Genomic DNA, 11041 nt, shown 5'->3' on the forward strand with positions numbered 1-11041 from the left:
GAGTGAGCTGTGTGTGCCATTCAATTCACAGCACAAAGATATGCAGGGTAAAGTGGCTCCCACTTTAGGAGTGCAGCAGTGTCCAGGGTGAGGAGAATTCCTTATCAAGGCGTGACGGAGGCCAGACAGTGAAGACTGGGAGCATTGGGTGCATGCCATCCAGCTTTGAGTAAAGGAGATGGATACCCAAATGCATATATGCTATGCGGCACTTCCAGCGCAGCATACAGTGGAATTTATGCAGGAGTTATGAGCAGTGCTCACCACTCAGCTAGCTCAACTTAAGGGGGAGGTTGACACTTAGACCCCTAGCACCCAGTCTCAACCAATGTTAATTTGTAAGGTTATAGCATTATGTTCTTGTCACCACGCAGGATTGAGGACTCCATGCTCACATCACACCAAGCCTTGGCAAGTTCCAGTTTCTTTCCCTGTGCCATAACCCCAATTCTTTTCCCATTTTTGTGCCAAACCCCAGTTCCAGCCTTATGCAAAGTTCTCAGTTCAAATTTGTGAACTGGAGTAAATTAAACTTTATAAAACTTATTAATTTCTTCTTTGTACATTTGTGAGACAACTGGCCTTTTGAGATTCATAGTTGGACCTGAAAAAGTCACATGGAAAACAATTTAACAATTTATCATGAAACTGTAAGACCTTCCACATAATGTACAGAGGACATGGGCAAAGAACTTAAAACACTTAAAGGCTCATGTTATTTTTATCTACAGGTATATATTCCAATTATTTATCTCTCTCTCTATATATATATGTGTGTGTGTGTGTGTGTGTGTGTGTGTGTGTGTGTGTGTGTGTGTTGTCCAACTATGTGTGTTGTTAGAATTAGTAAAAGTAGCAGATTTGCCTTCTGCAGACCAGCAAAAGACTCCAATTTGACTCCTTTTTATACTGTAGGGTTTTGCCTCGAGTGTTTCACAGAAAAGCCTTATTTATAAATATAAAGCTATGAACACAGATGCGCCATAGCAGTGAAACATTAAAGCCCACTTAGGTTTTCAGTCCCACTATGCCACCTGGATGCCTCAGGACCTTTAACGCAATGATCTCTGGGGTTACGCTGTGTTATCTGGCACCAGGACATTTGTCTGACACATCCCATGGGTGCTTAATTGGATTGGGATTTAAGGAGGTTGTTAGCCAGGTCGGTGTCCTTGGGCACTTGCCTTTTGGAGCCTGTGCGTGGCAGGCTGTGGTGCACTGGGTGTTCATGTGCCTTTCTATCGTGGCCAAGATTATAATTAATTTTTTTTCATTAATTTGCACTGCACTGGCTTTTCTGTGGTATGTGTTTGGATGGGCTAGCTTTTTGCCTTCACACAGGCATGGGTAAGCCTTGGGTGTCCATAAGCCTGTCACCAGTTTGCTGGTGTATATTGTAGTGTTCATGTTATCGCTGATTAGTGTAAATATATTGTGTGTAAGTATTGAAATTAACTGATGTTCACAGTATTAACATCCAAAACAACAGAATGTAATCTCATGCATATACTGTAAAATCATGCATGTACTAACTAATAAATTCTTACCAAGCTCCCCTCCAGATACGGAGAAGTCATGAGATAAAAGTGCCCACTTCTGGACCTTCTGAGCTTTGGACATGGCCTTGGCATTGACCTTGTCCACAACTTCTTGAATCACTTTATAAATGGCTGGCTCTTTGTTTCTGATGATCTCTGAAACTTTGTTTACCATGACACCATGCTTTCTGCAGAACTCTACAGCAAGTGGGGCCAGCTCATCTGTGGGGTCTCCATTGGCATCAACCTTACACTAGAAATAGAAAATAAAATCAACAACTACTTTAGAATTTGACAATTTAATGAAAGTTGTTAAAAATCAACGTATTTAAATTGTCATACTTTAAGAGTAAGAAGCATGGAGAGGAATTTCTTTTTGTCTCCCACCAGCATGGCATTGCTAATGATGGGCAGTTCCTTCTTGACTGCATCCTCAATAGGGACTGGCGGGATGTTTTCTCCTCCAGCAGTGATGATTAGCTCTGTAAAAAATACAGCAAGCATTCTTTTTTTTCTTATAAACAAGAGTCAGTCATACAACATAGAGATAAACCAAGGAATAGAACTGTTCAGTATGCTATATGCTATGTAGTAATTATCAGATTTTAGTAATAATACCAAATTGGAACATTATTCAGTCATTTTTGGTAGCTCTAATATCTACAAAAGACACAAACATCTCATTTGGTTATAGTATCAAAAGCATAAGGATGAATTTACAGTATAAGCATTTCTACCTTTAATCCTGCCTGTAATGTATAGAAAGTCATTAATGTCATGCTTTCCCAAGTCTCCTGAATGCAGCCAGCCTTTTGAGTCTATTGCCGCTTCAGTTTTATCAGCCATATTCATGTAGCCCATGAATACATGACGGCCCCAGAAACACAACTCTCCAATGCCATCTGCATCTGGCTTGTCCACCTTTGTTTTGCAGCCTGGTATCTCCTTACCGCAGCTGTGGAATATACCACATATATAATATATAATATATAATAAATGATAATATATGTACCATATATTATCATTAAGTGCATTAAATGATGTGCATAATAATATGCAGTCTGATTACGGTACTTAAACAAATGATAATATAACCACCTTTCCACATGTTTTTTTTTTTCATTCTTAAAGCAATAAAGCTTGTAGCAGATGTTTTATCTGACTGCACATCTGCATGTTTTTAACTGTATTTCAGGTTTGAGTTTCATGACATATCCCTATGTAATTAGTTTATTACCAAACTGGAAAGCAGCTTTTGTGGTAAAAGAAAAAATATCTGATTACTGTCCATGTTATGTACAGCCTTATATTGTGAAACCTCTATACTGTGTACATAACAAAACTACAGGAAGTGAGTTAAGGGACAGACCTCATTATACGGAAGTTGTCAGACCAGGACATGGTGTGAGGTCCTGCACTCTCACTCATGCCATACAGCTCATAGATGGGGATGTTTAGACTCATGAAGTATTCCAGTGTGTCCTTAGTCATTGGTGCTGCCCCTGAAAAGCAGGTTTTGCAGCAATCCAACCCAAGAGATGCACGTACCCTCCTGAAGACCAGTTTATTAGCCAGCGTGAAGCCACAAGGCAATGAGGGATTACTGGAGATCAGAGAATAGGAACAATACTTATTTACATATTTCTGTAGAATACTCCAAACCTTAAGAATACCTTAATGAATGATGATTTATGTCAAAACATACTTATTCATTATGTTGTAGCTGGCCTGAAGTCCTATATGCTTGGCCCACTCTCCAATTTTTTTTTTCATGAATGAAGAATTTGCACTGTTGTCTTTCATTGCTTCCTGCATCTGCTCCCACACACGGGGAACACCCAAAAAGCTTGTGGGACGCACATCTCTCAAAACGGTGATCAAAGAACCCTGCAGGGACAGAATATTCATCCAAAATTTTACTTACTCTACCACAAAAAGAACCGAGCTACATTTGCAATATAATGTGATTGCTCCCATCTTTAGCATGGATTTTTGTATTAAGATATAAAATAAATTATAGAAAAAAACTAAATTCAGATACTTATAATGTTTAAGTATAAATGCTTATTTTAAATGTGATCTGCCTTCATAAATACAAATAATTCCTTTATGTACATATAATACCAAATACAATTCAAACCTCCAGTGCTCCTGGTTGGGCAAAATAGGTGGTGCCTGCAAATCTTAAGGAGACCCACATGTCATTCATTTGGGCAGCCACATGACTGAGCGGCAGGTAACTCACTACAGAATCCTTTCCATTTTTCAGATTGACAACAGATCCTGCTGCGTTTGCAGTCCATGTGATCTGACCAAAGGAAGGAAACCAAAGGACATCTTTAATACATCACCTGATCTTTTCTTCTGAACATGGAAACAGCACCTTTTGAATTTCTTGCTATTCATATCTAACAACTGGTACCGACAGTGTTACTGTATGTTCAAGAACATCCCAATACCATTTTATGAAACAGTTCAATTATAACTTACATTGTCATGACTGAGCATAACCCCTTTAGGGTTTCCTGTGGTTCCTGATGTGTAGATGAGGGTGCAGCATTCATTAGCTTTCTGACTGTTAATTACCGCATCCAGCTTAGCATCAGATATGCCCTTCCCAATCTTCATAAACTCTGTCCACTAAAAAATAGGATAGTTCGACAGTTATGCAACTTGTCCTGTTTCTCATGCAAGAACCACAGGCTTTTTCTGGATGATTAAGTATTTCATTTACAAACAGTTAAATGACATTTTACATTAGAATTAGGTAACATAAACCTACCGAGTATATGTTTTTCATCTTATTCTTCACTTCTCCCTTGTACTGAACAATTGCCTTCAGGTGTGGTAGGTTATGTCTAACCTGAGAAACAGATTCTGGCAATAAGCTAACTTTATTTCATTTGACCCATTTCATTAGTAAATGCTTTTCAATCATTGGGATATTTTTCAGAGGGACTATATGCCTTTTTGAAAACTGAGCTTCTGTAGGTGTAATTCATTTAAAGCTAAATACCTGGAGGATTTTGTCTAATTGTTTGTAATCTTCAACCACTAACACATTGGCTTCAGAGTCATGAGCCACATAGTGACAGGCTTCTGGAGAGTTGGTGGTGTATATTCCAACAGCAAGGCCTCTGAAAAACAAATTAATGATTTTTCATTTATTTAACAAATACACAATATGACTGGCATGCTTTTTTATAAACCACCTGTGCTGGGTACCTCTTACCAAATTACATTTATTGTTGAAGTGTAAAGCAACCAGACTCAACTTTAGCTATTTTAATAATAAAATATTTCTGGAATTGTTTATTCGAATTTCTTTATATTTGATTAGCTTAAAAAAGAAAATCAAATGTAATTGCGGAATATGCAAACATTACCAGACTAAGTAACACCCACACCAGAACATTTCACAGTTTGCCTGGAGCTTTCCTATTCCAGTATAAGAAAATGATAAGCCCTATTCCTTGCTGAATAGCACACAGGTAGTTATGCCTCAGTGTTCATTTTATATTTCTTTTTTACTTTTTGCAATGGGATCCACTTAAAGATTTTAGCCAATATCTATCGACAATATTTGGCCTGATTAATGAGTCAATTAAAGCATTTTGGCTATTTTAAGTCACCAAATATAATGTACCTTAAAATCTTCTGGAAAGATTTTTTGATTTCACCTCTTGTCACTTTAAAAATTAACAAGAAATATGAGTCGAGTAGGATTGCCCAGACTCTTTCATCTTTCATATAAGATTACTGTATGAGGTGTAGATAAAAAATTTTAAATAAATTTGTGTAGAAAAAAGAAACATTTAAATAAAGAACAGATACAGTATAAGAAGTATTACCCTGCCATAATGCAACCGATGTCTGCAATGAACCACTCAGGAGAGTTGAATCCAAGAATACCAACACCATGGAAGCGCTCCAGCCCCAACTACACACAATCAAACACACACACACACACACACACACAAAATGTTTAAATTTAAGCACAGCAGTGTGGAGGCTTTTGTACTTGTACTGTTTCTTTTTTATATAATGTAAAGATTTATTAACATTTATTAATGTTTTTTTAATAAAAAACATTTTTACACTATTTGCACAGATTACACAGTTAAAATTCTGAAGTTCACTCCACTTTAAAACAACATTTATAACTCAGCATTTAATTTAAATGATCCGAACTGAACTGTAAAGTTTCTTTGTGCTTTGTGCTAAACCTGCATTTTCTTAGAGAATTGAGTTTTAGCAATAGTCTCAAGTTCTGAGCCAGAAAATTTAGTAACCATTTGGAATTAAAGAGGAAAAAAATAAGCATTGCATGACTGGAGATTTAAAGTACGTTTGAACTTATTTGGTAAATCATAAGCCTAGACATTTTGTGATGGGTTTGCACCCCATCCAAGGTGTACACTTTCTTGTGCCCTGTGATAAGCTTGAATGCCCCAACAACCCTGCACAGGGGTATAGATACACTGTCAAAAATGTCTGTAAATCTAACAGTAAAATACCGTATTTTACAAAACTTAACTAACTGTAGAATTTACAGTAAAAAACTGTAATTAGTTTTACAGAGTAAGACCTTAAATTTAACAGTTAAAAACATATAAAAAATAATTGGTTTATTGCAGTAAAATCTACCATATAGGCTACTGTATTTGGGTCAATGACGTGACGCCCCCTTTTTCTGTCCGGGTTAATTTTATTTTGCAGAAAAAAATAAAAAATACATAAAAATTTCTCATCTACTTGTTATACCTTCTTTACCTACTAAACCACTCTAACTTCTCCAAATTTTTAAGTTTTTCATCATTTTTCTGCTATCCGAAGTGCCAAAACACCATATCCAGCCCCGTCCAGCCTTGACTTTAGTTAGGACAACTGGTTTAAAAACACTTTAAATCAACTTAAATATATATCTCTTTTCCTAGTTGGCATAATTTTAAACATGTTTTACATCCATTGACAAAACTATAAAGCATTTGCTCATATATTTTTATCATGATATACAAACGAATTTTATCCGAATTATGTTGATTCTATCCATTTTATCCGGGGCGACCATCAACAAACCACAATTTTGGGACCTTTATTTTAAAAAACATCTCAAGGATGGGATACTCCATCAGCCAGACACAAGTAAAGACCCCCTGGAAACAACTGTTAAATCAGTCTCTCATATAGTAAGAAAAAGCTGTTTTTTAACGGCTGTGATGTCGTGGTCACTTTTGGTCATCATGTGGGGCGACCACCCCAAAACTGTGAATTATAATTTTTTTCCACAAATCTATATTTAAATTTGATAGTGCTTTGTCACTAGAAGAAGCTAGTTTGGTTTCTGAGGCTAACTGTTAGCCTGTTATACTTGAGTAAACTTGAAAACATCATATGGGGCGACCGAGTATCATGTGGGGCGACCACGGCTAAATGTTTTAAATGATAGATATATATCCTATATTTGTAGTTTTCATATTCTATACATCAATTATATACATAGAGTTAATTGTTTAAGTATAATTATTTGTATATTTTATCTTTTTTTCTAAATTCAGCCATTTTCCATCCTTTTTATAGGGATAAACATTTATTTTAACTGGATAATGAAGGAGACTCTGATATTATAGAATAAACTTGTGAAATAATGGTTTTCATATTTTTCATAATTGATGTATAAAATGAAAGGGCACTAAAGTTTATCGTTCTTTATCAGTTTATCTACTTACTGATATGAGTTCAACTAGTCTTAATGATACATAAAAATGTGAATTCTGAGATATATTACGGTCGCCCCAGGTGACTTTTTTAAGGCTTTTTTTTTTTAAAGTCTTATCCGTCAATGACCCATTTATAATAAAAAGGAAAACATTATTTTGTCTTCGTCAATTCAAGCATTATGGATATGACATTATGCATTATGGATGTAACATATAAACTTTCAGAGAAGGTATTTGTTACTATATACTGAACCGTAAGTTTATAATTTACTAAACCATTGTTGACAGGTTTTAAAAATCAGAATAATATCTGTCTAGACATTTATAAAATAGAAAACTAGTGCATATGCACTACTACACTCTCCGCGCTATAAAACACAGTGTGGAGTGTAGCTCGGGGTTTGTTGGGTTATTGGTGTGAAACTAAAAGAAGTCACTGAGCAGAGTCGTGCTGCGAACACGGGGAAATTGAGGAAGAGTGGCATGTGAACGGGGGAAAATACATGAACATATTTGACACTCTGTGCAGTATGCACTTAAAAAACACAATGCAGGACATGTGTGTGATAAAATCATATTTTTCTGTTTAACGTTGTAATAAAAGCCCGTCTATAAACCTATATGTTTAGATTGTCTGCCTAAAACACTTAAAAATGTCCACCCTGACATTTGTATATTTGATTTTAAGAATTTAAATATCGTTTTCCTGTCTTTATTAAAAAATACATGGACCATGCTAATGTCCAAGTCTTGAATAGATCTTGATGAGTTTTGATGATTTGATTTAGGTTTGTATTCATTAATTAGTATAAAAGTACTGTTAATAGATTCTTAACAGTAAAATCAGAATGCTTAGCAATGTAATTTCTATCTCTTCTATATCCCAGCTAATGTAATAAAATAATGCTTTCACAGAATTGCTAAATTAATTCACTGTGGTTATTCATAATAAAAAACAGTTTACATATAAAAAAAATTCACAAGTTTAAATAGTTTCCTGTCTGCTTTGTGAAATAATCATAGGTTTTAACCGTAACTGTTACAACGATGATTGTTTAGCAAGCACGATCGTGGAGTGGTTAGCACTGTCGCCTAGCACCTCCAGGCTCTGGGTTCGATTCCCGTCCAAGCTCGATTCCTGTCTCTGTGTGCATGGAGTTTTCATGTTCTCCCCATGCTTGGTGGGTTTCCTCTGGGTACTTTGGTTTCCTCCCACAGTCCAAAGACCTGCAGATTAGGCTAACTAGTGTTCCCAAATTGCCCATAGTGTGTGTGTGCCCTGCAATGGATTGGCACAGGGTGTACCCCAGCTCGTGCCCTAGGTCTCCTGGGATAGGCTCCAACCCCCCCGCCCCGCACCCCCCCCCCCTCTTAATACAGAATAAAGCTGTATAGTCGATGAGTGAGTAAGTTAAAAAAGATGGTAATAAACCGTGATTACAACAGCTATGATTACAACATAAATATTTAAATTAGACACTTCTGAGCTGTAAAAAAAAACATGTCTTAATTAGACAGGTATAAACCGTAAAAAAAAATAATAATAAATAAAAACGTAAAATATACAGTATAATGAGTGCAATTCTGTACAACCAATAACATTGGATAAGTTCTAGCAACCACAGCTGTTGTTTTGTATGATTAGATTTTTTACAGTGTAGTGATTGGATGCAATTTGCTTAAAAATCACAAACCGACAACGTCTGTGCACACTATAGTGTTCAGTTTAAAAAAAAAACAGGGACAGTTTTAAATAAAAACAAAAGCATTTTTTTAAAATGTTCTTCTAGGCGTTTAGATCATATTGGCAATCAAGTGACGGAAAAATTGAAGACACAAACACTTGATGGTAAAATAACTGAATTGTAAATAAATTAAATAAAAGCTTGTATTACACAAAAAAATCTGGCAGCCAGTAAGACTGATAGAGACCTGGTGTGATACTGAATAAGTACTACCTGACAAGTTTATATTATAATGCGTTTACCCAAATAAGAAACTGTTGTCACTGTCACATCTAAGAATTGTGGTATAACACAACAACAGCTGCTATAGATAAAAGCCCTGGTTCTGAATAATTATTCACACTTTTTTACTTTTAAAGGCTCCACATCTTTTTTCTTATATTTTTTTTTTAACTTTTTTTTTGTTGCTTTGTGCACCTGACCTAAGCACAATTACTGCTAAAAAATATTTATACTGTCTGTAGTCTTACACATATTCTTCTATATCGTTTTTCATGTAGCATGTCGCAAATGTTACAAACCCAGTTTCATTACACTTGTGCAATAACAATAAAGATATTTTACTCAATTTTACGCATACCTTGAGGAAGCTCTTGGCTGCAGCTCGGCACTGCTGTTGATATTCTTTATAGGACAGTGCAACCCAAGGTCCATTCTTTTTTGAGCAGAGGGCTGGTTGATCCCCATAATTGTCCACCGTCAACTGGAACATTTGGTGTACTGTAAGAGGAGGCTTAGAGCCTGGACCCGACTTATTCATCCTTAGTTTCACTGGCCTGTCCCTTATCGTACTCCAATACTGCTCAGCTAAAGCCAAGTACACTTTACCTGTGAATGAAATTGCTTCATCGTATAGTGGACCAAAATCAAATTCTGACCAACATTTTGGCATAAATAGGCTTTTAAACAGGTTTTCACAAAAAAGTGAAAAGATTAAAGCTTTGCTAGGAGCAGTTTCAAGGATTTACATGGAGGTTTGATTTTACCAATAATGTTTTTGTTTATAAGAAATAGGAGGTGTGGTTGTCACCAAGTTACACAAACTAGTTTGTAAAAATCTGCACTCGCACTTAAATATAAAATATTAAAAAAACAGAGTGTAGCCCTGCATTTCAAATGTTAATATTAAATAAATGTATAGTTAAATGTTACTTTTAGCAATATTTATCCAAAACACAGCTTAAAATACCATGAATGCTTTATCGAAGACAGAAATGTGAGCATCAGATCTGACACAATGAGTAACAAGCATAAGCTTAGAATTTTACCTGTGGCCTTACAGGCTCTTCCAACAGTAGCATCAGCTGCAGTTTCCTCAAAACCCTTTACAGTTGCAACTTTAGTTTCCATGATTTTTTTAGGCAGTGTGTCTGTTTTTAGCTGCCCTGAATTTTCAGCATCCATGTCTTCAATTGAACTGCCAATCCCAGAATCATCTGATAAACTGATTTCTTCCAGCTCGTCAGCCATTGAGACAATAATATTGTGTTCAGATAAAGAAGTTATACAGAAGTGGTTAGGTTGTGCACTGGAGTCTTGAAGTGCCTGAGTTCCTTTTGTAGTGCTAGCAGTAGAGAAACATACATTAATATTTTTACAAATGTAAACCAACACATGACATGTAAATAACAATACACTTACGCTTATTATTAATTAAGTACAAATTAGACCAAAAATACAAAATGCAAGTGTGCATACTTCTCTGGGTTATTTTATAATATTTTATATGGTTTGGAAATCTGGGATCTCTAAGTGGCATTAAGGAATAATTTTTAAACAACAAACAATAAAAAATATGTATATTTCACTGTTAGAAAAATCCAGTTCACAAGGCAAAGTTATTGTAAACAAAAAGTACAAGATTTTTATAGTTAATATCCATGTCTTGTCAATAATGTCTTTAATTTTCATTAATATAATTAAGATTTCTCTGTGTTACACAAACAAATAACTTGCTACTATTACACTAAGTTATTTATTGACACATTTCTGTTCCTAGTCTTGTTTACTTATTTAAATGAATCAGCATTCATTTTCA

General features: G+C 35.5%; 1 protein-coding gene across 1 annotated transcript; it reads right to left on the bottom strand.

Moving 5' to 3' along the window:
- Nucleotides 1–400: 400 nt before the first annotated feature.
- On the bottom strand, nucleotides 401–10370 carry LOC128509815 (long-chain-fatty-acid--CoA ligase ACSBG2-like). The gene is made up of 13 exons (XM_053481663.1): nucleotides 10272–10370; nucleotides 9584–9831; nucleotides 5390–5478; nucleotides 4555–4675; nucleotides 4321–4401; nucleotides 4029–4178; nucleotides 3679–3846; nucleotides 3244–3425; nucleotides 2908–3141; nucleotides 2276–2493; nucleotides 1881–2020; nucleotides 1548–1722; nucleotides 401–604 (listed from the first exon to the last, which is right to left on the bottom strand). Exons 1-13 carry the CDS (start codon nucleotides 10351–10353, stop codon nucleotides 528–530), a joined length of 1965 nt encoding a protein of 654 aa, XP_053337638.1. The 5' UTR covers nucleotides 10354–10370; the 3' UTR covers nucleotides 401–527.
- Between the last annotated feature and the right edge of the window lie 671 nt (nucleotides 10371–11041).

Source organism: Clarias gariepinus, chromosome 21 (assembly GCF_024256425.1).
Source record: "Clarias gariepinus isolate MV-2021 ecotype Netherlands chromosome 21, CGAR_prim_01v2, whole genome shotgun sequence".
NCBI classification, from domain to species: domain Eukaryota; kingdom Metazoa; phylum Chordata; class Actinopteri; order Siluriformes; family Clariidae; genus Clarias; species Clarias gariepinus.